General features: G+C 56.2%; 12 protein-coding genes across 12 annotated transcripts; 6 read left to right on the top strand and 6 right to left on the bottom strand.

Annotated features, from left to right (window-relative positions):
* Positions 1-135: 135 nt before the first annotated feature.
* PHSY_005062 (RhoGAP group protein) lies at positions 136-2,988 on the bottom strand (the record flags this gene model as incomplete). The annotated part of the gene is made up of 3 exons (XM_012335673.1): positions 136-1,899; positions 2,202-2,407; positions 2,883-2,988. 3 exons carry the CDS (start codon positions 2,986-2,988, stop codon positions 136-138), a joined length of 2,076 nt encoding a protein of 691 aa, XP_012191063.1.
* Positions 2,989-3,222: 234 nt separating this feature from the next.
* PHSY_005061 (hypothetical protein) lies at positions 3,223-3,615 on the top strand (the record flags this gene model as incomplete). Its single annotated transcript, XM_012335672.1, has 1 exon — positions 3,223-3,615. The coding sequence occupies one exon, from the start codon at positions 3,223-3,225 to the stop codon at positions 3,613-3,615; it is 393 nt and encodes a 130-aa protein (XP_012191062.1).
* A 74-nt stretch (positions 3,616-3,689) lies between these two features.
* Positions 3,690-4,088, top strand: PHSY_005060 (DNA binding protein URE-B1; the record flags this gene model as incomplete). The annotated part of the gene is made up of 1 exon (XM_012335671.1): positions 3,690-4,088. One exon carries the CDS (start codon positions 3,690-3,692, stop codon positions 4,086-4,088), a length of 399 nt encoding a protein of 132 aa, XP_012191061.1.
* A 379-nt stretch (positions 4,089-4,467) lies between these two features.
* Positions 4,468-5,358, top strand: PHSY_005059 (zinc finger transcription factor; the record flags this gene model as incomplete). Its single annotated transcript, XM_012335670.1, has 1 exon — positions 4,468-5,358. The coding sequence occupies one exon, from the start codon at positions 4,468-4,470 to the stop codon at positions 5,356-5,358; it is 891 nt and encodes a 296-aa protein (XP_012191060.1).
* A 200-nt stretch (positions 5,359-5,558) lies between these two features.
* On the bottom strand, positions 5,559-7,256 carry PHSY_005058 (membrane transporter; the record flags this gene model as incomplete). The annotated part of the gene is made up of 1 exon (XM_012335669.1): positions 5,559-7,256. One exon carries the CDS (start codon positions 7,254-7,256, stop codon positions 5,559-5,561), a length of 1,698 nt encoding a protein of 565 aa, XP_012191059.1.
* A 1,024-nt stretch (positions 7,257-8,280) lies between these two features.
* Positions 8,281-9,314, top strand: PHSY_005057 (hypothetical protein; the record flags this gene model as incomplete). The annotated part of the gene is made up of 2 exons (XM_012335668.1): positions 8,281-8,361; positions 9,105-9,314. 2 exons carry the CDS (start codon positions 8,281-8,283, stop codon positions 9,312-9,314), a joined length of 291 nt encoding a protein of 96 aa, XP_012191058.1.
* Positions 9,315-9,552: 238 nt separating this feature from the next.
* PHSY_005056 (aconitate hydratase) lies at positions 9,553-12,219 on the bottom strand (the record flags this gene model as incomplete). Its single annotated transcript, XM_012335667.1, has 2 exons — positions 9,553-11,728; positions 12,140-12,219. 2 exons carry the CDS (start codon positions 12,217-12,219, stop codon positions 9,553-9,555), a joined length of 2,256 nt encoding a protein of 751 aa, XP_012191057.1.
* Positions 12,220-14,497: 2,278 nt separating this feature from the next.
* PHSY_005055 (40S ribosomal protein S29-A) lies at positions 14,498-17,067 on the bottom strand (the record flags this gene model as incomplete). The annotated part of the gene is made up of 4 exons (XM_012335666.1): positions 14,498-14,587; positions 15,539-15,629; positions 16,502-16,600; positions 16,901-17,067. 4 exons carry the CDS (start codon positions 17,065-17,067, stop codon positions 14,498-14,500), a joined length of 447 nt encoding a protein of 148 aa, XP_012191056.1.
* A 404-nt stretch (positions 17,068-17,471) lies between these two features.
* On the top strand, positions 17,472-18,284 carry PHSY_005054 (LSU ribosomal protein L1E; the record flags this gene model as incomplete). Its single annotated transcript, XM_012335665.1, has 1 exon — positions 17,472-18,284. The coding sequence occupies one exon, from the start codon at positions 17,472-17,474 to the stop codon at positions 18,282-18,284; it is 813 nt and encodes a 270-aa protein (XP_012191055.1).
* Positions 18,285-18,825: 541 nt separating this feature from the next.
* Positions 18,826-21,300, bottom strand: PHSY_005053 (UDP-N-acetylglucosamine pyrophosphorylase; the record flags this gene model as incomplete). Its single annotated transcript, XM_012335664.1, has 2 exons — positions 18,826-20,293; positions 21,140-21,300. 2 exons carry the CDS (start codon positions 21,298-21,300, stop codon positions 18,826-18,828), a joined length of 1,629 nt encoding a protein of 542 aa, XP_012191054.1.
* Positions 21,301-21,554: 254 nt separating this feature from the next.
* On the bottom strand, positions 21,555-23,915 carry PHSY_005052 (transcriptional activator; the record flags this gene model as incomplete). Its single annotated transcript, XM_012335663.1, has 1 exon — positions 21,555-23,915. The coding sequence occupies one exon, from the start codon at positions 23,913-23,915 to the stop codon at positions 21,555-21,557; it is 2,361 nt and encodes a 786-aa protein (XP_012191053.1).
* Positions 23,916-25,167: 1,252 nt separating this feature from the next.
* Positions 25,168-25,551, top strand: PHSY_005051 (single-stranded DNA binding protein p30 subunit; the record flags this gene model as incomplete). Its single annotated transcript, XM_012335662.1, has 1 exon — positions 25,168-25,551. One exon carries the CDS (start codon positions 25,168-25,170, stop codon positions 25,549-25,551), a length of 384 nt encoding a protein of 127 aa, XP_012191052.1.
* Between the last annotated feature and the right edge of the window lie 317 nt (positions 25,552-25,868).

The raw sequence follows: 25,868 nt of genomic DNA, 5'->3' as shown, positions 1-25,868 counted from the left end.
GAGGGAAGAGAAAAGAGAAAGTGATTGTTCGAGTTAAAGAGAGATAGAGAGAGAGGGAAACAAGGTATTGTTCATGGATTCAGCGCCACGATCAAGTGGTCTGACCGCGGCAAACCGGCAACAAGCGTGGAGGACTTAGGAAGTCTCTTTGTCGTTTGTTGCCGATGCCGGTGCGCCCGCCTCTGTGCCAAGGATTTTGGACGCCGGTGGCGTTGGAAGTCCGGTCGTGTCTTGACCGACAGCGGCGGGCGAAGTGACGCTGGCGATGGACGCTGGAGCTGCGGGAGCGTCTGTAGCTGAGAGCGCCTTTCGCATCGGTGCAGAAGTCGCTGTAGCCACGCCAGACTCCACGGAGGGTCTCGAAGGCTTCGATTGCGTATGGCCCGCCGATGAGGCCGCCTTCTGCATGGCCTGAGACTTGGGCTCCGGAGGCGGAGGAATGAGAGCGGCTACGATTCTACGTTGCTCCTCCTCTGCAGCTCGCTTGTCGCCTGCGGACGCGCGTGGACGGCGACCTTTGCGAGCTGGCGAGACACCCTCGACAGGCTTTCGAGAGGGCGTGGTGCGACTACGGCGCAGTCCGGTAGCGGGCTTCGCATCCGCGGACGACGAGTCGTTGGTAGGGCTCTTGGCAGAGACTCGCGAAGTCTGCGGAGAGAGCTCGTCGACCTCGCTGACGTTGTCATCTTCATTGTCACGGCGAGATCGTCCGAATCCGTATCTCTTGGCCTTTGGCTTTGTGGTCTTGCTGCGCATCAGAACCGCACCTCCACCCTCATGCACTTGCAGCTCGCCTTGTTCCTCGTCGCTATCCGATGGCACCAAGATATCCTCATCTGTGATAGGTTTGGACACAGCGGTGAGCTCGTCTTGCGGAAGCTGCGAGGCTGGCTGCGGTGTCATGCCGAGCACGAATTGATCCTGGTGGTCGATGAGGAACTCGAGCACCTGAACGGCCAACTTATGTTCGCCGGGCGAGAGCTCGTGGGATGGATGCGAAAACATGCCCGGCTGGAAGATGACAGCCAAATTGCTCGAGGGCATCAGGTTTTTATCCGACTTGCGGGCGAATACGGCGAGAAGGTCGAGCACATAGAGGAGCAAATACTGGCTGGCGGATGGCATACTCGAGATGAGGAGGCGGTATGTCTTGATGGCGCCGTCTTCGTCAAAGTGCTCCTTGGCACGGATGTTCCTGAACTCGGTGTAGAGATCGTGCGGCACGACGGGCTCCGGCATGTGGTTAAAGTACCTGCGCAAGACGCTGGCGGCATCGTGGACACTGTACTTGGTCCAATCAACCGACTTTCCGTAGCGAGGCGGACTATCGAAGGTCTCCTGAAGCTCCTTCATCCTCTTCTGGGAACCTGCAATACGAAAGACGCCCTCAACCTCGGTAGCATTCTCCTTGAGGTAGAGACCTACTTTGGCGACGACGACAGGTACGTAGCCCCAGACATACTGTTGACCATCCTCGCCGGCGATCGAAATGGCGACGCTGGCATACTTGAGCGACTGACGGAGCGGAACGCCAAAGACACGGTCTGCGTTGAGCTTCTTTTCCTTGTTGTGACGACCCTTGGTGAAGGATGCCCACCACGCCTTGAGACCTGCTTTCGTGGATGCCTGCTCTTCCTGTGGCGTTGCTGCCTTCTTTGGCCACGATGGGACTGGTTGAAGCTGCGAAGTGGAGGCTGCAGCGGGAGAGCTGATGTGCTGTACGTTGCCGGCGGGATGGCTCTGTATCGAAGCATTGCCACGAGATGTGGCTTTCGTGAGTGATGCAGGCATGGCTGTGGTAGCACTGATGTTGCAGTGGGTAGAAAGGACGGTGTCGACAGCGATGCAACCTGCGATGAGAACGCTGTATACTGCTAAGTTGTCGCTCGTCTGAAGCTCCTGGTTGAAGGGCAGCGAGTCGAGAACACCGTTTCAGTGGCCTCCCAGTAGCACAAAGGACGAGTACGATTGAGCTGCGGAAATGAACGTTTGAGCCAGAATTTAAGGCGCCTGCATGTCGACAATGGCCCTGAAGGGGGACGATAGGGAGGCGATGCTGAAAGAGAATGGAGGACGGTGCTGCAAAGTAGTTATGTTGCTGAGCTAGCAAGACACGAGTTGTTGTCGATGGAAATGTCGATTGGTTTGGCGGCAGCCGGATTGAGCGCAGATGCGATCGGCGAGAGGGACGTAAGAGATACCTGGTTGTTGAAGCCAGAGCCGGATGAATGGCGTGCAAGTGATTTGGGCCGAATCTTGGAGAGGAAGCGATCGATGTGGATAGCGACGGCAGAGGGCAGCAGCAGCGATGCGATGTACGGTTGAGATGATTGCAAAGTTGCAGGTTCCTCAGGAGAACGTCGGACGGGGCCGATGGATGATTGTATGATTGATTGATAGGCTCCAACTGAATTCAATGATCAGCAACGCACGATTGTCACGTCGTGAATTCAGCTGCAATCACCCGAATCTCACTTGACAACCCACTTGGGCTCGCTAAGAAATCTAACGTTGAGGAAAATATTATTGACAAACGCAGCAGACGCATTCCGCAGCTGTAGCGTAACTGAGCTCTCCGCCTCGAGCACCGGTTGCGGGCATGACGAGCGCAGGCATGCCGCCTGCAAATCACTACGTCGGTCCTGCAGCTCGCATGCTCTGCCTGGCACTTGACCTCTTTCGCTTGCATCTGGGTGGTGATCCCCCCTTTTTTAGCTTGGGCCTATCGGACCCTCGCCTCAGTGCAGCCTCATAATAATTCTGTCCATTGTACATTGTTCAGCGCAGATAGCAGACTCGCATGCACTATCGGTTGGGTTCTTGACGCATCGTTACGAAACTTGAGCTTTCGCAAGAATGCGAGAGCATCAAACCAGGGTTACTGTAGATGGACGGGTCTGCGTCCGCATGTTTCCATCCAGACTGTTCAGCGAGGACCTCACAGATCATCGGCAGCTCATTGACATCTCGCATGTCCCATGTGAGCATGGTCCCTGTCTTTGACGGAACGCTTAGTCGGTACCTCTACACTCTTTGCATGATGCGCAAAGAATCGGGAAGCTGGGTCGTTCTAAGATCCGGACGGTGCGGCTGTCATTTTCCACAATCCGTCGTCGGCTCTTGAAATTGGCGTAGATGTTCTTGCTCAGCCTTTCCACTCGCTTGAAGCATCAGTATCGCCGATCGCACCATCCGTCGGAGCTGAGATGTCCACCGCAGCGCATGCCAAAACACTGCGGGGTGGAGGCATTGCTTTCTATAGCCGTCCGGGGTCCAACGTCACGGGTCCTGCATTGCATGCCGAGACAAACGTGGCTCGCTGGTTTCGCCTGTAGCTTAGCCAAGCCCCTCGATCCAGATGACAGCCCGACTCGCAAGGACGACAGCTCTCGGCTGCGGTGGATGGATGAATTGACTCATTGCGGGTTGCCTTGGCTTCTACAATATGTCGAGCTCACCAACGTGTCCATCCACCCCTTGATTCATCCATTCAGTCTGAGTCCGTTCGCCTCTTGTCCAACTGCTTCCATCATCAAGGTCGTCTCTCATTTGCGCCTGATCCCTGTCAACGTGAACGATACCAATCTCGACGAAATATACCCATCTCGAATCTAGTATCCGAAATCCTTATAGTACCGTCCTCCAGGCATCGAAACAAGCAAGACACATCGTCACAAACATATTCCGCCATGCCGTCGTCTAAAGGAAAGCCTACCGACCCCAAGAAGCGCGAGGAGGCCAAGAAGGAGGTTCTCAACATGGAGAAGGGAGGCGGAAAGGGGCAGTGGTCCGCCTGGAAGGCTGCCGAGATGTCCAAGAAGTACGAAGCCAAAGGAGGCAAATACGAAGACACTGGCGACAACCCCAACCAAGCAAAGACGGGCGCCCCTTCGCCCAAGAAGAAGGCCATCGAGAGCGGCGAGCGAAAGGACCCTTCCGAAGCAGTCGGCACGCCCAAGAAGCGCAAGACCGAGGCGAAGGACGAGTCTGCCAAGGAGGAGAAGCCCAAGAAGCCCAGAACCAAAAAGGAGCCCAAGCCGGCCGCCAAAGGCACTCGCGAGCAGCCCAAGCGTGGCGTCAAGAAATGATCTCGTCGCCCGCAGATCGACTTTGGCTCTGCCTCAAACCTTGTAGCTATCCTCCGGATTTCCCACGATGGTTCTCTGAATAATGTATTCTCACCCCATGCAATTCCGACACTTTCGGCTGATCCGAATCGCATCAGGAGCGAGATTGACTCAGGCTTGATGCAGCTCTCCTGGCAGGGCAGTTACGCGCAGCAGTCATTGAGCCTGACTCGGATGGTCCCGTAAGAAGGAAAGAGGAAAGAGCACTTACCATCCGTCAATGAATCTGCTCCTTGAGAGAACGCATAAGAAGGATGATCCCTGTCGGGTCTTCCTTGACAGAATGTCTCATCGATTCACCGTCATTGTCCACGTCTACTCTCAAGCTCGAAACGTCAGGATGGCTTCCGACAACGCTACGCCAGGACAAGTCCATATCGAATTCGCAGACGGAGGAAGAATGGTGCTGCCCGAGTCATTCAGGCCGGGCGACCCATCCTTCTGGGCCTCGGTGATCGCAGATACCGTCAGAGCTGGCAAATCCAGCGCTTCTATGCTAGCCAGTCGTATGGATCTACCCTCTCTCAACAGCCCCTTGGCGTCAACGACGCTCGCTGCAACAGCAGCTCCACCTTTCTTGGCGTCAAGTCCACACGATGATCCGGGCGATGCCATGGCGAGCACCGCCGCCGTACCTTTCACTGCAGCAAGCCCCAACGAAGATCTGCATGATGCCGTGGCCGAAACTGTTGCCATGAAGCGAGAGATTCCTGATCCTGATCCCGACTACACCTCTGAGGAAGAGGACCATGACAGCGAAGACGAAGTTGAAGTTGTGAGTACCTCACGCATCAAGCTCGTTGGCCGTCCTGTTCTCACCGTAAAGCTACGACGTCCTCAATCTACCACAACGGATAACGCTTCTACGGCCGAACAACAGCTCTTCACCCATACATCAACGCGAGAGTTGATCGTCGACAGGCACGGCGTAGAATGCACGTCGTGCCAGGAGCTCGATCTGGAATGCATCGATGTCCCTTCGCCGAGGGGATATAGGTGCGTCGGCTGTCAGCAGTTGAAAAGGTCATGCGACTGGGGAGAGGCTTGGTTGCGCAACAACCGTATCCATAAATATATGAATTGCCTCAAGGATGGCTACAGCTTGGAAGACGCGGATCAGGAGGTTTATGAATACCTTGGCATCCTCGGCGGCCCGCTTGACAAGGTCAAGACGTACAGCTGGATGGCCCCTTCGGCAGTACCTTCTGGCAGCGGCAGACAAGCACTCTAGTCATGATCACAACTAGCCTACCATATTCGCTACCAGTGCGGCGGTCTCCTTCGTTTCGCAAGAAAGCTCAACCGACTGCACACATCGCTTCAGTCTAGTCCTCGCGCAAAATGTATTCCACAATGGTATCTTATATGAAAGCAATACAGTATGTAATCGATTGCAACGTCGTCAATCCACGAGAAAAGCGGAAAATACGATCAGAGAGCACTCTTTCCGCGCGACTCGAGTGGGATGAGGAACGAGAGAACACCCGAGAAGAGGAACAACGAAGCTGCGACATACAGCGGTGCAGTACCACCAGCGTAGATACCGATGATGGGAGCCATAGCACCAAAGATACGGTTCAGCGCGGCGGCGATGCCATCGCCAGTTCCACGGTGAGGAGCGGGAAGCACTTCAGGCGTGATGCAGTAGAGAACACCGTACATGATGTTCTGAACCACGGCAGCGGCGCAGTTGAAACCGAGCACAGCACCTTCGTTGGTAGCCGTGGTGAAGAGGAACAGGAAAACACCCGTCAGGATAGTGCCAATACCGAGAGCGCCTCGTCGTCCGGACCTGGGAAGCTCAACCATCCATGCAGCGATGATGGAACCAGGAACACCGCAGATCGAGATGATAGCGTAGTTGCGGTAGGTGACGTCGACGGAGGAAGTGTCGGTGACACCTTGAGCCTGGGAAAGGTAGATGGGCAGGAAAGCGTTGTAGAGCGGGTAGGCGAGACCGATGAGCGCCCAGAGGATCCACAGGATGATGGTCGTCATCGCCATCTGACGACCGTAGAAGAGGGGCTTGACGTGCGAGAGGTCCGGAGTCATCTTAACATTTCGCAGATCGCGGAGCATGCGGCCAGGAGCGGAAGCAAGCGCCTTGACACCGGTAGGCTCCTCTTCGGTCTTGCGGACGTCCATGTCGGCCTCTTGTCCAGCAGCAGAGCGGAAGATTTCTACGGAAATGACGTCGTCGCCGAGGGGCCTGCCGTTCCTGCTAGCGATCTCCTTGAGCACAGCAACCGCCTCGGCGTCCATACCCTTCGAGAGGTAGTACTTGGGCGACTCGGGCAGGCGGAAGACGAAGAATCGAGCGATGAACATGACAAAGGTGAGGGCACCGAGCGTGTAGAAGGTGTATCGCCATCCCATGTTCTGCGAGACATCACAGGGGACGGTGTTGGCGCCCGGTGTGTTGGTCTGGTTGCCATCGCACGAGTAGTTGGCGATGAAGGCCCAGGCGACGAGCGAAGCGAGCAGCTGTCCGAGCGACCAGAACACAGAGAGCAGCGTAAGGAGGTACTGCTTGTTGGCCGGGATGAATTCGAGGAACATCATGCCGTCGACGGGCAAGTTACCGCCGAGACCAAAACCGAGAGCGGCAAGCAGACCACCCAGGCCGACAAAGTTGGGAGCGCCACCGGCAGCGATACCAAAGACACCGGCGATGAAAAGCGTGATGTTGAACGAAGGACGACGACCGATGACATCGGCCAAGATACCCCAGATGGCGGCACCGAAGATGAGACCGATGTAGAGCGAGAAAGTCATCCATCGAATGTTGCTCTGGATGTTGAATTCACGCGATACCTGGGGCAGGATAATGGCGACACCCTGCAGCCACAGGTTGTCGGCCATCCATCCCCAACCGGAGAGGAGGAAGAGCTGCCATTGCACCTTGCCCATGCCAATGTGTTCGTTGAGCACCTTGTTGAGGATGTAGACCTTGCGCTCGTACATGTCGTCGACGGCGCGACCGTCGCCGCGAGCCGGAACGTCATAGTCGGGGCTGATCTGCTTTTCGATCTGGCCAGGATCGGCGGCCTTGACCTGCTGGTTGGTCTTGTCGCCCTTGACGTCGGTCTGAAGGCCGGTGTTGACCTCTTGCATCTTGGTGTTCTCCATTTCGGCGGTCGCAGAGGTTCCTGACGAACAGGGGGGGGAGTAACAGTGTTCAGGGAGAAAGGCCTTCGGAGCCTGTGGAGAAACGGACGCGCTCGGAAGGGGGATCTGAGGGGAACCCGTGCCTTGAGATGCTACGGAGAGGGAGGGGCGTTTTCGTGAAGGACGGGGAAAGGAGAAGAAGATGAGCAGCGGAAAAGGGAGGTTATATGGTGGGCGATCATGGAAAGTGTGGCGAGCCTGGGAACGTTGAAAAGAGAGCGCAGAGAAAGACGGCGATGGCCGGCGTGGGCTGTTGTGCGGCGTAGAGCTGTGACAGTGGCAGCGAACCCTAACTCATGTGACAAAGTGTAGAAGGAGATCAAAGCGGAGAGTTGTAGCAGTCAGGAAGCCTAATTCCCTTACAAACAGGGCAAGGGCAACGCAAGCGAGGACAGCACGAAGAGACGCGGGAGATCACCTTGATCCGTAGAACACGGCTCATGTGCACCATCGCCAAATGCCAAGCGAGGGCCGAGACGAAGTGAGTAGCAGGGCGGTTGATGGCGAGTAAAGCCGTCATGTGCACATTTTGGCAGGTCGCCGACTGCTACCGGAAGTTTTTAATAAATATTCAATTGCCCGCGTGCCCAGCAGGAACATGCCATCATCGTTGCACCGAAGAAGCGAGGTGCTTTGGTGGTCTGGCAGAATTCGCACCAAAGAAGCGCTTGACAATTTCGTAAGAAAAAAGACCTAAAAGATCCGTCTGTGGATTTCCTCTCCGCATTCACTGCAGAACGAATCAAAAGAAAACTCCCAATAAAAGGGGATTTAAGGATCATCATATAATAATAATAATGGATGCGAGGAAAAAGTTTGTGCTTTGAGTTCAGTTTCTTGAAATCAGAAAGAGGGGACTCACCTAAATCCAGGGGGCCTCGTGGTGCCTGCCAACCGTTTCCGCTCATCTGCCGCCAATTCACCATGTCGCGCGTAAATTGACGCACAGCAGCAGGGACCGTGGGTTGTGTCGCGCTTCGAGCGGATGGCGGCGTTCCGCTACAAGTCGTGGCCGTCGAATCGGAACGCGCCAATTGAGCACGCTTGTACCATTCCAGCCAAGTTCGTGAATGCTCTCTGAGTCCTCCGTGAGAGTCGAGTGAGATGGTGAATGCTGCTGGATTGCTTATGTCTGTGTCCCATGACCAGTCGATCATTTGCCGATCGTCGAAGCCGACGCGATTGGCCCCCGTCGCTCATCACAACAGGCCACAATGGTCACAAGTTTTTTTTGTGGGGAGAAAGTTGAACCCTTGACACGCTGCTACAACCAAGCAAAGAAGGTAAAGCGCCGCACTACCGCATCTCTGGTCGTGTGAGAGGTCTGGCAAACCACACAGAAGACGGAAACCATCGGTTCACTCGCTCTGTGGAATGCGATGAGCGGTGCAATTACGCACTTTCGCGTTCTGTGTTCTGGTCGGAGTTCAAAGTCGACCTTTCAGTCGCGGAAAAAAAGGAAGGTGTGCGAAGCCAAGACAAGGTGAAAACTGTGGATCACGATCGTAACTCAGACTCCGCTCTGGGACAAGGGATAAAAAACAAAAAGGAAAAAAAAGGCAAAAAAGCGAAAATTACAGTTGTAGGCGAAGAGGAGAAACGGACTGCTGCTCGCCATCGCAACATGCCAAGTCCTCAGTTGAAAGATGTGAAACGTTCGCTGCTCTCTTGGCAACGTCAACATGGCTTGCAATCCGAATATGAATGATATAGGATTCAGGAACGCACAAGGATCTGTACTTCACACTTGTTCATCCTCGTGGGGCCACATCAATCAAAGGCCGGATCTTGTTTGTTTCCCCTTCGCAGCCTGCCGAGGTGAACCTTAGAATTGGAGTCAACGTGGCCACATCAGGTCGGCAACGAATGAACCCGAGCGGCAAAGCGTCTATGTCTGATGCTTCTCGCCGGCGGAACCTCCGACGAGCGTGGAACTCACAGAAGCGGGATTTTAGTTGCCAGAATCCAGCAGCCAGCAAGATCAAAGTTGGCGCCCTCCGTCCAGCTTTCGCCGTATGACCGGTTTGGACGACCTCCGCGAGTTCACTTTGCCTATCTCACAGCTTGCACTCAAATCGGACGATGAACTTCGCGTTGTCTCATACGTGCCAACCCGTTGCGAGCAGCGTCACACACCAGCCAAGTTGTAAGAGAAGGCATACTTTTTCTTCGTCGAGCGTGCAGACACGGCGATGTGTTTATGGAAAAATAAGTACAAGGTATGAGAATCAGATGCGCCGTCTTCGTGTTCTACTGCTTAAGCAGACTTGGCGGCAGCGGCCATCTTGTTGAGAGCCGAGCCGTGCTTGAACCACGTGATCTGGTTGTCGTTGAACGAGTGCTCGAGGGGGATCTCGTCCTTGGAGCCGTCCTTGTGCTTGGCGACGAGCGTCACCTGGGAGCCGGGAGCGAGCTCAGTGACACCTTCGAGGTCGACCAAGTCATCGGGGCGAACCTTGTCGTAGTCGGCGGGGTTGGTGAACTTGAGCGGGAGCATACCCTGCTTTTTCAAGTTGGTCTCGTGGATACGGGCGAACGAACGGACAATGACGGCGCAACCACCGAGGAAACGGGGCTCAAGAGCGGCGTGCTCTCGCGACGAACCCTCACCGTAGTTCTCGTCACCGATCACGACCCAAGGCTTGCCAGCCTCACGGTACTGGATGGCGGTGGCAGGGACCGGGCCCCACTCGCCAGAGAAGACGTTCTGGACCTCGTTGGCCTTGCCGTTGGCAGCGTTGATGGCACCGATGAGACAGTTGTTCGAGATGTTCTCGAGGTGGCCACGGTACTTGAGCCATGGGCCACCGGCCGAGATGTGGTCGGTGGTGCACTTGCCCTGAGCCTTGATGAGGACGGGGCAGTCGGTGGGGTTCTTGCCGTTCCAGGGCTTGAAGGGCTCGAGCTTCTGCAGACGGTCCGACTTGGGGTCGACGGCGACCTGGACCGACGAGCGGTCCTTGGGAGGGTCCTGGTAGGTGTTCTGACCGGGGTCGTAGCCGCGGGGAGGCAGCTCCTTGCCGCTGGGAGCCGAGAACTTGAACTCCTTGCCGTCAGCACCCTTGAGGCTGTCGGTCATGGGGTTGAAGGTGAGGCGACCGGCAAAGGCCATGGCGGTGACGAGATCGGGCGAAGCGACGAAAGCGTGAGTGGCAGGGTTGGCGTCGTTACGGCCGGTGAAGTTACGGTTGTACGAGGTGATGATCGAGTTCTTCTCACCCTTCTTGACGTCCTTTCGGTCCCACTGACCAATGCAAGGACCACAGGCGTTGGCGAGAACCATACCTCCGGCCTTCTCGAGAGACTCCATCTGGCCGTCACGCTCGATGGTGGCGCGGATCTGCTCGGAACCGGGGGTGATGGTGAACTGTGCCTTGACCTTGAGGCCGTGTGCGGCAGCCTCCTCAGCGATCGAGGCAGATCGGCTCATGTCCTCATACGAAGAGTTCGTGCACGAGCCAATGAGCGAAACCTTGAGCTCCTCGGGCCAGTCGTTCTTCTTGACCTCCTCGGCAAACTTGGACAGAGGGGTGGCAAGATCGGGGGTGAAGGGACCGTTGATGTGGGGCTCGAGGTTGTCGAGGTCGATCTCGATGTGCGAGTCGTACTCGGCGCCCGAGTCGGGGAGGAGGTTGCGCTGGAAGCCCTTGGCGAGGTCGGCGATCTCGGAACGGTTGGTGGCGCGGAGGTAGTCACCCATGCGCTCGTTGTACGGGAAGACGGAGGTGGTGGCACCAATCTCGGCACCCATGTTGCAGACGGTGGCCATACCAGTGCACGAGAGCGACTCGACACCAGGACCCTTGTACTCGATGATGGCACCGGTACCGCCCTTGACAGTGAGCTCACCAGCGACCTTGAGGATGACATCCTTGGGGGTGGTCCAGCCGGACATCTTGCCCTTGAGCTCGACACCGATGACCTTGGGGGCCTTGAGCTCCCAGGGAATGTCGGCCATGACGTCGACGGCGTCGGCACCACCGACACCACAGGCGATCATACCGAGACCACCGGCGTTGGGGGTGTGCGAGTCGGTACCGATCATGAGACCACCGGGGAAAGCGTAGTTCTCGAGGATGATCTGGTGGATGATACCGGAACCGGGCTTCCAGAAGCCGATGCCGTACTTAGCTGTGGCAGTGGCAAGGAAGTCGTAGACCTCCTTGTTGATGTCGATGGCACGAGCCAAATCCTTGGCACCGCCGACCTGGGCCTCGATAAGGTGGTCGCAGTGGACGGTGGTAGGGACAGCGACGGTGGGGAGACCAGCAGACATGAACTGGAGGAGGGCCATCTGGGCGGTAGCATCCTGGCAAGCAACGCGATCGGGGCGGAGCTTGAGGTAAGAGTTACCACGCGAGATTTCCTGCTCGTGGGGGTTGTCCAAGTGACCGTAGACGATCTTCTCGGCGAGCGAGAGAGGTCGGTTGAGACTGTAGATAGGGGGAGCGAGCAGAGTGCACGAAACAATTTGATCAGTACGTATGTTCGCATGGACAGCGGATGCTAGGGATCAGCTGCGACCCTCGCACAGTCAAGTGCAGAAACGGCCCAGCCTTCGCATGCTCTCCGAGACCAAATCGAAGTATTTCGCACATGGAAGCAGAACCGTTTCGCGCAACAAATACGCTTAGGAGTCTGAGCGCTGCCACCGTCAAGCGTCGATTTGCACACTTGGCAGCAAGCCTGCGGTGCGAATACTCTGCCGGCCGACTTGCAAAGAGGGGTGAGAGACTCTGCCAAAGCTCTCAGACTGTGCTAGATGGCAACCCCCAATCTCGCTGCTGGTCTGGGCTCTTGTGCTGTGCAAAGGCAAGATTGATAAAACGACGAGGAACACTTACCGCTGACGAACGACCTTGAGGTTGTCCTCGATGCGCTTGTAGTTGATGTAGTAGCCCTTGCCCTTCTCGACGACGGACATCTCGACCTTCTTGTCGAAGAGCGAAGGGGAGATTTCGGCGGCCTCCTCGGCAACGGTGGTGGCATAGCCGCGGGCGAGGGGAGCCTTGGCGGCCGCCCGGAGGGACGAAGATCGCAATGCTCGAAGAGGAAGCATGATTGTGGTGGGGATACCCAGCTACCCTGCTTTCACTCTAATTGAAAGTAGTTGGTGTGGAGAGGTGATGGTGAAGGAGGAGAGAGGAACAAGTAGTCGAAACAGAAAGCAGATAGCGGAGTGACGACGATGCCGAGCTGAAAGCGGGCGAACAGGCGAACGGGCGGACGGACGAGGGGGAAAACAGTGCCTCCAGCGCACAAAGACTGCTCGAGTTACACGCGGAAAGCGCCGATAGCGACGACGGCCAGCCAGCAGCGCAACACTACGGCGAGGCCGAAAAATGGCAGAAAAAGCGAGACTGCACGCTGCAGCCCAGAGTTGAGACGAACCTATCGGGCAAGCGGGGGTTGTTTGCGGCAGGGGAAGAGAGTGCGGTGCAAGCAGGTGAAAATTCCCGTTTTTTCGTGGCTGCCGCTGATTCACGCCTTGGAAGCCAAGCTCTGACCGGCCAGCAACGGCAATCGCAGCCCGAGCGACGAGACTTCTCGACCCCATTGCGCGGTCCAATCAACACGCTCGCTTTTCGAAGAAATTCCAGGCGAGCGGCCAGCCGCGAGCAGCAGGCAGCCTCTGCAAATCGAGCTTGACGCGCTGCTTTCAAAAACCGCATGCGCTTCGAGGCCATGTCTCCAAGTGCCTCTGCACTCGCTGTAAATCCTCGTAATTTCGACTGCTCTCCAGGAGCTGCCTCTTTTCTTTTCAACCACTGAGACCCTGCCAGTGCTCCTCGACCGCTTGAACCGAAGTTGAAAAATGCCTTTTATCGAATGCATCAGCCAGCGATCTGCTACATGAACTTCATCGAGAGAAGCTTGGTGATCGATCGGTCGCGAGGTAGGAGCAAGAGCTTCCTTGACATAGCTGAGGACAATTCATAGCACAGTCCAAGCGAGTCAGGAGCGACGATCGCGAAGAAAGGTGAGAAGCAGGCCAATATTTAATGACCGACCCGGTCGGCCGGCAAAGTCCGTGAAAGGCTTGCTTCCATCGTCGTTACCGCTACAGCAACCCTTCGCATGTGTTCCAGCTTTGGATCTCATTGCAGACCCATGGTTGCAAACGTATGATTGTCATCTGGCTGGTGTTCAGAACTCTCGTCAAAGCTGATGATCAAGCGATATGGTCAAGCGAGTAACAATGATGGGTTCCAGAGGGTGGATTTCTCCGAGCGGCGGCCAAGTGACGGAGCGTGTGTACAAGCATTGAAGTTCCTTGCAGACATACCCCACGATGCTGAGCCGTCTCACCCCGTCCGTTACCCGTCGGTTGGACTTGCTACTCTTCGCCATCTGTCGATGATCGTCACTCGCACCTAAGTAGATCTCGCTGACGGTACGTATGACGCGATGTGCTCGTGTTCGTCCTGTCACTACTATACGAGATATCCAAGCTGCCAACAGTGAAGGCGCGTCATGCTGCCAAATGTCAGTAGCGTGTGCAGGAGGCTTGCATCCGAGCTACAGAACTCGGGTCCAATCAACAGCGATGCAATTGAAACATCGGCTTTGTTCGAGCAAGTGCCTTGTGAGCTCCCACGCGTGTCAATTCCGCAAATGACCGCTACTTGTTATCGCACGAAACACGTTTCCTGACAGATCGGGGCCCATCTGGACATTGCGACTTCCGATCATTACTAGCAGCATCGCTTCGTGAAGTCACACTCACGAACATCCTCAACGCTGCTTTCCCGGATCCTCACGTTTCGCTCAGGCTTTCGACATGGAGGGCCGCTGCGAGTGTGTCTACCCTTAAGGGATCGTCGTCCTGATCGCGTCTTGGATTGAGAAGCGTAAAGTGCTGCTATCGCGACATGAGAGCTTCCACCACAGATCGACCCACGCATCAGACGCAATTGATCACCGAGAAAGTTTTGGTTTGCTATTCGAAGCAGATGACGACACAGTATGTGACATGAGCGAGTAGGGAAAGAAAGTTACAATGCTAGCGTAGCTGCGCATACGGTATCGACCACTGGCAGGCAAGACTAACGAACTCGAGAGAGCTCGCTGACCTGCGAGCAAGGGAAGCGGAGGTCTCCAGTGGAGACTTTTGAATGCATGTGGGAGACAACGGGATGTTGAGTGTGTGTAGACGAGGGTTTGTGTAATTTCGTGCTTGACGTTAGGCATCCATTGCCGATTTAACGGTACTTGTGGAAGCCGATCTGGTCAGCGCGCTCACGGAAGCACTGACGGCAGATGTCGAGGCCGTACTTTCGGATGATACCACCCTGGTTAGCGCAAACACGGCTGTTTAGGAGATGAATGACAAAGGAGGAGATGGCCGGTCGGAGGGTCAGTACAAGGCACTTTGCAATGGCTGACATGGTTCGGCAGCAAGACAGAAACAACGCGGTGTCGGCTGGTAGTTATCTCGGAACGCGGAGCATGCGAGCAAGTCGATCTGGGCGGTGTTGATGCTGGTAAGTCGAGTCTCGTCGGGGGCGCAGAGACAAGAAACTGGTGAAGGGTCGCGTTCTATGTTGGGATGATCCGAGCTGATTGCTTGAATGCAGCGAGAGCTCGGGTTGCTGCGCTACTTGTCAAGAAACTTCGCACCCTTCAGCCCAGCGCAGAGGCAATATGGGCCGACCCGCAGCAACATGAGGATACCAACGCGGGAGTCAAAGGTTGATATGGCTTGAATGCCGGGACGTCATGCCATAGTTTCGGTCCGTCGCAGCATCACGAGCTCCTACAGCATTCAAGCCAACCTTGCTCTGCATGACAAACTGTTGCATCGTCATGGGCCGATTGGCACAATAGAGAGGATTGAACTGTGATGCTTCTCCTCGTGGAACCGCTGGGACCCACGCAGCTGCTCGTAGTATCGAACGCTGACAAGACGGCGAGTATAACCTGCTTCCTCTACATTTGCGTACCAGCCAGAATCCCATCCAACTTAGAAGCTCCGGTCCTCCTAATTGATGGATGTGTGTATGCTGTTGTTGCAAGATGGCATGAAAGATCGGCGATGCTGACTGCGCATGGGTCTGCGCATATGACTGACGATGCTTCCGTGCTGATATGTGCACGTATTTGCGCATGTGAGATGACAAGGCGTGCAAATCTGACGGTGATGTGCTGTTTTGGGTCGTGCTATGTCGGATGTCGAGGTGTTCGATTTGATACCAGCCGGGTGCGTTGTTGGTGTCTATGTGTGCTTCCAAGATGACACTTACCACTGTCGGGAGCCCTTGCCGAACTTTCGGGGGTGGCTGTACCACAGAGTCTGGAAAGTCATCTTGTCGTCGAGGTGTAGATGGGTGATATCTTGAGGGTACGAGGAAGATGGAGGAAGCTGAAAGCAAGTGGTGACGACCAACGCGGTCTCCAGGCTCTGCCAGCTCTCGGGTTGCGAAACGTGCCTTGCTAGAACCGCACACAGCTTCTCTCGCGCGCACCTGAGGTCGCCCTCCGATCCATTGACTGACCTGCAAGCCTGATTCTCGACAGTGTGAGTTCTTGCACATCAGATACAGAATCTCAAACCAACGTCCAAATTTCTAGGCTTGGGTGAACATGCAACGGCCGAGGTGTATGATCACGTGAGTATTCTCGCGTTTAATTTGTATAGCTGTATTTAGCCTTCTGTAATTATGGCTAATTCGAATTTCGTTTGATTCAATCTGGCCTTCTGTTAAGGAGACGGGCAGGGGGCCAGTCAGGAATTCGTGGAGGAGTCCGAGTTTGAACTTTAGCGGTAGCAGAGCCAGTATCTTTTCAGAAGTAGTGTACGACTCTTGAGTGTGAGAGACACTTTGTCTACGCCAGTCTGGAAGGCAGTTGGCCAGGCCAAGGAATCTGCTGTCAGTCTCTCGAGACTGCAACTCTGAGAGCTGCGAAATCTCGAATCAAGCTCGGCCTACTCAGAAAGCTCGTCGACGCCATCCTTCTTGGAATCATCCACCAACCATCCCCTTCAAGATATCGAAAATGGCTGCTAGACCCAGTAGGTATCTCGCACAGCCCATCATCAGCAGCAGCAACAGCAGTAGCAGCATCGACACACGGACATACGCACACCAGAGCCAGCATTATCTTTCGCCATATAGCACCAGCATTCGCGGCAGACAAGCACTTCAGCATATCAGCTACACAAGGCGAACATGCCGTCATATCTGTCTAGATCAGACGTCACCTACCGCTTGTCTGTATCGCCATTCATCGATTCCACCGGCCGCTGCAGGACCACATTCTTCACAACAGCAGGGAGACGCAGGCAATTGCATGGAATATGTTCGCTTTGAATACCAGAGGTGGTCAATACAGTCGAGCCAGGCAAACGTGCATCTTGCAGGAGGAAACATACATTTCTACCACGTCTCCCGCGCCCAGCATCAACAACCACAGCATAGGGTTCGGCTGGTGGACTCTGACTGCTCCACCATGTGCAGTTGGCAGCCGACGAATTCCACAGTCGACTGATGGTGCTAGCTCGACCAATCCACATTGACTCGACAAAAACACGATGCTGCTCCTGTTGCGCTGCTGCTGAAGATTCTCGATTCCCGAATGATCATCCCATTGACCCCGACCATTACCTTGCATTTCCGTCTTTGCTCACTGAACAGCCGTTAACGTGAGGGGCCTCGATGGCGCGGCCTCGGGCTCGCTCCCCCTTCCCGCAGTCTTCACTGCCCCCATCCGACCTGACGTCGTTCAGCTCGTTCACAGTGAGTATCTCATCATCATCCTTAGGACATGACATCTGGCAGCATCTTGGACGGCGGCAACACCTCGGAGGAAGGATCAGAGCAAAGAAGTATAGGCATCATGATGTGCTTTCGACGGCACTCGACAGCATTGGAGTGGAACGGGATACAAGCAGGAATGGACGCACGAACGAAGGACAGCAGAACAAGCGAATACCGCATCCTTATCATTTACAACTTTCCAAGAGCTCTTTACTGACCCTCCTTTCCAACGTCTCGCTTGTCGCTTCACCTCATCTCAGCCAATGTTGCCAAGAACAAGCGTCAGCCCTACGCCGTCTCCACCAAGGCTGGTCACCAGACCTCCGCCGAGTCGTGGGGTACCGGTCGTGCCGTCGCCCGTATCCCCCGTGTCGGCGGTGGTGGTACCCACCGATCCGGCCAGGCCGCTTTCGGTAACATGGTCCGTGGTGGTCACATGTTCGCCCCCACCAAGCTGTGGCGCCGTTGGTTCGTCAAGACCAACCAGAACCAGAAGCGTTACGCTACTGCCTCTGCTCTGGCTGCCACCGCCGTCCCCTCGCTCGTCCTCGCCCGTGGTCACCGCGTCGAGGAGCTCGAGGAGATCCCCCTCGTTGTCGCCGATGCCGCCGAGAGCCTGACCAAGACCAAGGAGGCCGTCGCTCTCCTCAAGTCGGTCAACGCCTACAACGACGTTGTCAAGGTCTCCAACTCGCGCAAGATCCGTGCCGGTGTTGGCAAGATCCGCAACCGTCGCCACACCCAGCGCCGTGGTCCCCTTGTCATCTACAACAAGGATGCCGGTATCGTCAAGGCCTTCCGCAACGTTCCCGGTGTTGAGCTCTGCTCCGTCGAGCGCCTCAACCTCCTCCAGCTCGCCCCCGGTGGACACCTTGGCCGCTTCGTCATCTTCACCCAGTCTGCCTTCGGCCGCCTTGACGAGGTCTTCGCTGCCAAGTCTGGCTTCACCCTCCCCAAGGCCAAGATTGCCAACACCGACGTTACACGCATCATCAACTCGGACGAGATCCAGTCGGTCGTTCGCGCCAAGGGCCCCGCCAAGACCACCCGCCCCTTCACCCAGCGCAAGAACCCTCTCAAGAACCGTGCCGTTCTCTTCCGCCTCAACCCCTACGCCCAGGCTGCCATCCGATCCGAGATCCGCACCCAGGCCGCCAAGAAGTCTGGCTTCAAGAAGGAGGCCAAGCAGCCCGTCGCCAAGGAGTTCCTCCAGCTTCTGCACGCCAACTAAGCAGTTGCCGTGTTCAGCTCGATACCTCTCCTTTGCCTCGACTCATCTATTTCCGCTGCATGACCTTTACATCTTTCATTGATCGACTCGCATCGAGGTCGGAAGCAAGCTGTGTTCTTTCTCGCCTGTTCTCTTGCATCCTCCTTCACTCCTCTCTGCGGCCTTAGTAGGTCGATCAATCCTCCCTTTTCCAGGGGCGACGAAGCTCGTTTCGCTCGCCTCTCCTTGTATACAAACACACTCATCACACGCACACACCTTTTTCTCAATGCACACAAAAAGGCCGGGCTCTTCTACCTCGGCACGGTTCCAGATTCCTTCGACACTAGGCTGAAATCGGAGTTGATGTGCTGTGAGATTGCTAATCGGTGTGGAGTGCGCAAATTGGGCGTGAGAAGGAGTTTGAGCTTGAGGATCAGGGGACGAGTCAGATCTCAAACGGCTGATGTGTGCGACACGACGGAAGACGGAGGTCGATGGATGAATCCGATTGTCCAGTGATAGTACGATCTACATGATGAACAAAACAAACAAAACGTGTCTAAGGCTCAACATTGCCAGAGTCGGACAGAGTCTGTCCTGCAAACCTGTCGAGTCCCTCGCCGCTATACGTAAGCAAAGGACTGAGCTCCACTTCTGCGCCATCTGCGACCTTTGCTCCGGCCGCTTTCAGCCACCTGCACTGCTGCGCGAGGAGGTCGCGGCGAGAAGTGTCCGGATCGTCCACCCCGGTGCCCTTCGCGTTCTTGAGCGGGCTGAACTCTTCCCGTCTCGCAACCTCGTGAACGGCGAGCTTGTCGCCGCAGAACGGGAAGACGTCGAAGACGAACAGCTCGAGCTTCATGCCGTTTGGTGTGGAGGGCTTGATCGGTTGACCGGTGCTGAGGTCGACGGTGGGGATCTTCTTGCGAGCGATGTGGAAGGCCATCTCGGGCTCGAACGCAGGTACGTCGTCGGAGAGGAACTTGGTGGTGTAGAAGTGGTTGACGATGTTGGCTGCTCGGAAGGAGAGTTCGCCGTTGGCATCACGGGCTTCGCTCAAGGCTTCCGGGATCTCGGAGTATTCTACGACGCCGAACTTGCCATCTCGAAGTGCGACGACGCCGACCGACTCTTTCGGATTCTCCTTCTTGACCACCTTGACACCGGCCTGGACACCCTGTTCCAAGCAGACGCCGAGGAAGACGGGGTCGCCTACCTTGACAAGGCAGTTGTCGACGCCGTACGCGTGGAGGTACTTGATGCCGCGCTTCTCAAGATCGGACACGACGGTCTCTGATTGACCCTTGTTGTAGGGCGTGCGGAGGGCACGGTAGAGGCCTCCGTTGCCATCCGGAGCCGTTGCGACTTTGCTCGGAGTCTCGAGCAGGATCTTGCCTTCAAGCGAAAGACAGGGAAGGGTGCCTTGTTCGAAAAAGATGATGTTGTGCTTCTCGAGGCCAAAGTAGTTGTGCTGGGCGAAGAAGGCTTCGGTGTCCTTGCGTGTGGGCCCGGAAGTCATGATGTACCATGGGATGACGACGCCACTGCTTGAAGAGCTGGAGGAAGACGACGAAGAGCTGGTGGCATGCTTGGCGGCAATTTTTTGCAAGGAGAGAATACGCTCCGCTTGAATCTGGAAGAGACTCTTGTGGGAGGGAAGGCCAATATCATAGCAGCCCTTGGGAGCGCTCGAGCCGAGACGGGTTCCCTGACCACCGGCCATCAGCAGGACACCAACCTGACCGTGGGCAATTGCGTCGAGGCCGACATTTCTGAAGTGTTCCACCTTGGCTGGGTCTGCCTCACCTTCGATGGTGTTCTCGACGGACGACGGAGGCGGTGGCTGCACCTCGTGCGACTTGCCAGCCCTCGCTTCTTCGTCTGCCTTGATGGCGGTGTGGAAGACCTGGTTGACGCGCGTAACGTCGAGCTCGTCGAGCTGTTGAGCTAGTTCGGCTTGCTGCTCGGCAGACAAGGTGTCCCAAAAGGCAAAGAGATGGGACTGGCCCGCCTTCTCGTACCTTTGTCTAAGAGACGTGATATCAATCGGTGAGATCGACATGATTGCTGTGTTGTATTTACCGTCGGGTTTTTGCTTGGTTCAACCGTGCTTGTTTTGGTGCTTGTTTCGTAAACGCCGCCAGCGGGGGACTTGATGTGGATGGACTCGAAGGAGGTGAGAGGGTTGGTGGTTCTGAGGAAAGGATGGCAAGCAGATTGTTGCAGCTTAGAATGAGAATTGTTGCGATGACGCCGTCAATGTCAAGGTATAGCTGGATGCGGTTGGCTTCTGGCGAGTGGAGCTAGCAGGAGGCTGGACTGCGACTGACTGCATGTGCTCTCAAGAAGAACGTGTGCAGCGACCTCCGTTTTCCCAGGGGCAGTGCAGCCGCGCCCCTTTCTCTCCGTGACAGAGGATTCCGATGCGCTTCTCTCGGCTTGAGGAGTGTGTGTCTCTGTGTGTTTTGTGCTTTTGTGTTGATCGACGGCGTCATTTCACGCATCGAAGTCGGAACAAGCCAACAGAAATCGAACGCATTCAGCACCTCTTTGCAGCGTCACACTGCTTCTGGCCCTTAAATTCCAACGCACAAAATTCGCTCCATTTTTGCAAAATAAATGTAAAAATGCGGCGGACATCCCGACTTGACTGGAGAGCTGCAGGTGTTGGTCTTGGAGACGCTCGCACCGCAAGCTCGCGTCACTCGGCTGCCGACGTGACCTGCCGGCACGGCTCAGAAATCTAGACGAATTCGCTTCAACGAGACGCAATGCTCAAGGTCTTGTCCGCCTCTACATTCGGAAGTTGTTCCGACGTTGCCTTCCAAGTACGACTGGATGCCGATCAGCGTCATTAACTTCCAGACCGTTACTTCCTCCGCTTCTGGTCTGGAATGCGGTCGGGACTCCCGATGTAAGTTTTGGGCGAGTACACCACGCGTAGGGTGTGGTTCGAGCTATCACAGCCAGCAAGGCTCAGTGGTGGAGGAAAGACAAAGCTCGAAGTGAATGTGATTATCGGGAAGAGATACATGTGAATGAGGCCAAACATCAACGGATAAAGAGAGTGAGAGACAAGATGAGACTATGCGGTCAAGCGAGCGATAAAAAGACAGATGGAAAGGAGCAGGCTGTGAAGTTGCATGCTGTCAGGAGAAATGTATAGCCACTGAGCATGTGATCAAACAGAGCATGCGCATGATGACCAAAGCGTGAGAAGGAGTGTCTGAGCCAGAGGAAGTTGCAAAGTACGGACGAACCTGAGAGCAGGAAAGGGCGGGCAGGGACTCAAAGACGGATGGGATCTTCGCCTCGAGCTCTCCTCCATCGGTTGGTGGCTTTGAGGATCTCGCCATCCGCCATGTAAGGGTACTTGCGGAAGAAGCTCTCCTTGAACTCGAAGCACTCGCCGTCAAAGACGTCACCCGCCGGCGACCACACTCGCAGCGTCTGCACAACCTCGTAGAAGAACTGGTCGAGCCATCGCTGCGCAGGCTTGCGCAGACGATGCGAGCCTCGTGGCTTTTCGAGGAAGCCGTAAGGGTAGACGCGGCCCTTGTCCGGCACGACGATGGCACCCGAAAAGTCTTTTGGCTTCCAGGCCGACATGTCGGCAACCAGAGCAGTGCGCTGACGGATATCTCCGTCCACCACCTCGGCCTCGAGCTCGTCGCTGTGCGCCGTCTGCTGTCGAGAGCTGGCCTTGTCGGCTGCGGGTTCACGACTGCTGCTATCCTCGCTGATCCTGCCGGCAGCTTCGTCCTCCTCCTGCTGTTGCAGCTCCTCGATGGCCTGGAATGCGCTGAGGACGGTGAGCATGCGATCGCGCATCAGTGGGTACGGCATGACAGCAATCTCAATTGGATGGAAGCCGAGTCGCATCTGCATCTCTGTGGGCATGAGGTTCTTCGGCAGATACAGATCGGAAGAGCCGAAGGAGGGGTCGCCAGGAAATCGAGGCAGATCTTCGAGGCCTCCGATGAAGCCAGGCGCTTCTCGAGCGGCGCGCAGGTTGACGATACCTGATTTGACTTTGGTGGTGAACGGCAGAAGTGTGCTAAAGTAGAGGCGGCACACCTTGTACAGCACCAGCTCGGGCACAGCAACCATCGAGGGGAAGCTCTGCGCCGCCTGTTGGCGCTTCTGGTTGAGCGAAATCTCCCACATGGCCTTCTTGACCTGTTGCGAGGCAGACGGCGGCGCGCCTTCCCTCTCTCTTTTGAGAGACGAGGAGCCCTGTGCGTGATCGGCGGACTCGTGCGGCTCTCCGCGGTTGCTGTCCTCGTCGGAATCTGATGTCGAGAGGACCGGAACGGCAGCATCACCATCCGTGACGTCGACCTGGGTGCTCTTGGTAGGGAAGCGGCGTCCGATCATGCCTTTCCACTCTGCCTCCTGCGACTCGTCGTCCAAGTGAGACTCGATCAAGTCCAGATGGAAAGCACCGGTGAACTTGGCGAGCTGAGCCGGCGCGACTTCGGTACCATCCTCGCTGCGGATGCCCGCTCCATTGGACAGCGCCTGACTGAACTTCTTCATGTCGGCGAGCGCTTTGCGCAGCGCAGCGTTTTCGCCTTCGAGCGTCTCAAGTCGATCCTGCTTGCGCTTGCGAGACTCGCGCTGCGATGCCTTGTTGCGCTCGCGCCTCTCGATACTCGTTTTGAAAGGGGCTCCGTCGAGCATCGAAGCGGAGGAATTAGTCGATGGGCCAGGATGGAACGTAAGTTCTCCAGGCAAACGAGAAGAGGAAGGCGCATCACCTGGTGCGATCGGTTCTGTGGCTGGGGCCTTGCTCGCAGGAGCCATCGGAGCCTTTGCGGGGCCCATCGCGGTGGCAAGAGTATCGAGGCCCGCGGTCGCGGATACGGAGGCTGACGAGGCGGGAGCTAGCCACGAATCGATGGATTCCATCATGGAAGCGGTGACTGGCGCACCCATCACCATGCCCCCCATTGGAGGCACTGTCGCCGAGGTGTACGACGGGAAAGGCTGGGCGACACTGATGACTTCCGGACTGCCGGACATACGCGCCGATGAGGTCGGCGAGATGGATCCGCTGAAGCCTGCCGACTCGGAAGTCGACTTGGTGGTGCCCCGCGGTGGCAATGCGGCTGCCGAAGAGCCAGCGTCAGACATCGAGGGTCCTGCGCCGACCGCATGTGCACTCTCGTCGCTCAACCGTCTATTACCCGTCGTATGCGGTACTGCAGATACGAGAGAATGCAGGTTGCCGGGAAGTGAGTGTGGTGCGGCACTGTCGGGGATTCCGACGGCGAAAGGTGCGGGAGTTGCTGACTTGGAAGCAAACCTAGCCGTCGGAGGTCCTGTACCGGAAGCGTGATGCGGAGCGTCTGCGTTGATGGACGCGCCCGAAGCAGCCGCGATGCTGCCAGATGCAGCTGCCGACGCATGCGATCCATACGTTTCGATGTGATAGGCCAGACCATTCCCTGTGACATTCTGAGCAGCGGATGCGTGCGTGCCATCGTACAACCACGCAGGGACGTTGGAGCCAGCTGCACCGTCAAAGGGCAATTGCTGATCGAAGGGACCTCGGCCAGATGCGAATTGATAGTTGTGGGCAAGGTCGGAGGGATGCGATGGGAAGATGTTGCCTTGATGGGGCGCGTAAGCGTGCGCAGCGCTCATACGCGGATCTGCGCCTACTGGATAGTCAGATGGGAAGGCGCCTGAGGGGCGTCGGCCAAAAGGCTGAGGCGCAGCCATGGCTGCTGTAGTCTGCTGCATGGACTGCACAGCTGATGTAGGATGAAAAACGTGCCCCTGTGCTAAAGATTACGTCTGTTTTCCGACAATGGGAGGGTGTTGCAAGTGCTGTCAGAGGTACGCAGTCTCAAAGGGCGCTAGATGGGATCGTTGACAGAGAGTGTTGGGACGGTTAAAGGGCGATTAGAGCATAGGCAGAGATGTTGAAGGGGTACGGTCGCAAGAGACGAGATGGATGTGCGTAGAAGGCTGAGTCGGTGCTAGATGACGGCGTCGACGAAGATGGATGGGTACGAGGCGGGGATGTTCGTGAGCCCGTCTCAAGATTCGTGCTGAAGGATGTCTGGTGCGGGAGGGTGAGGCGAGGCGAGGCGGGTGATGGTCGGAATGGAAGCGATAATGCTAGCGCCTAGCACGACTTGACCCCGGCTCTGAACTGTGTTGCGACTTTAAGCTGCACAACCTGCAGAGAATATGCGAACAATGGCCAAGACTGCCAGTGCGAAGGAGACGGAGGACAATTTCCGCGAACGCCTAGCTTGCTACTGTTCAGCGCGAGATATCCGGAAGAATACCGGACGATGTCTACCGGATGGAAGCACCTTTCGGATCTCCAGTGTGGGAGCGCAAAGGCACAGAGACTCGACGAACAAGGACGCCAGAGCTCAGTAACTCTAAGCGAGGAAGCAGAGGATGGTACAGCTCAACTATAGTACGAAGATACGAAGGAATTCGCGAAAGGCGAGATGTGCCAAGGGCAGACAGAAGGAGAGAGAGAGAGAGGGTGCTTTAGCTAGGCGAGTCTAGACTGGGGCGAAGCGGAGTGTGATTTTGTTGGTTCGGGAGCGCGACAAGACGGAAGGACAGACAACTTGACACTTGAAGCTGGCATCTGACGAGTGTGTGTGTGTGTGTGAGGCTCCACGCGATATACCCTGTAAAAGGCAGGAAAGTGCGTGGCAGCAGCGGGCGCAGCTTGATCTAGGCTCGCCGTCAAGCTTACATCCGGGGCAGCACAATCTCCCTGCCACGTAAATCCGAGTACATGTATATTATAAATATCAATAATAATATCACGGCAGCTGAACAGGCTATTGCTCCAGCCGAAGTCGTCTAAAGCGAGGCTTGCAGCTGCATTGAAATCAAACAATCAATTTCACCTGCAACAGCCGAAATGGACGAGAGTCGGTCGGCACGTCCTCTGTCGCTGGAACGAGAAGCCGATGCCACCGGACCAGTTTCATTTTCAATGCACAGTTCAGACGTGAACATGCAGAGCCGTAGGGCTCTTCTGCGCGAAAGGCACACGCTGTCGCTCGCCAAGACGTTTAGCTCTTCTGCTCGTTCCGGAGACGCGCTGCTGAGACCAAGGTGCCGTCCAGAAGCGCCAAAGCGGCGTCGAGAAGCACCAACGCGATGCACGCCAATGCTTGGAAGCCGGAACATATCCCACTTCGCTTGCGAACAATGTTCATGCACTCAGACTCTCCCACCCACACGATCCCTGCGAAATCGATGCACCAGCGTTGCCGAGGCGTCGTTGTCGACAGAGTTATAGGCTTGAACGTCCCCACAGTTGCGTGCGAACAAGGCAGGTTGGGGTTAACAATGTGGTGGAATCGGCGACCGATTCGACTGCAACACAGTCCGCCTCGGCTCATCTCGTCAGCTTTGACGAGACGAGACGAAATGAGGTGTTTAGTCGTCCTGGGTGGCCGCTGCAAGAGCTGGAAGCCGGATGGCCGGTCGCGAGAGTATCTTTCCTCCCGATCAGACGCGCGAGCTGACAGGATAGCCCGAACTGGCTGCTCCTCAAGAGCGAGATCAACTCTTAGGCAGAGAGCATTCACGATTTGCACTGGCAGCGGCAGCGCT

Source organism: Pseudozyma hubeiensis, assembly GCF_000403515.1.
Source record: "Pseudozyma hubeiensis SY62 DNA, scaffold: PHS47, whole genome shotgun sequence".
Classification (NCBI taxonomy): Eukaryota; Fungi; Basidiomycota; class Ustilaginomycetes; order Ustilaginales; family Ustilaginaceae; genus Pseudozyma; species Pseudozyma hubeiensis.
This window is presented reverse-complemented; position numbering and strand designations above follow the sequence as displayed.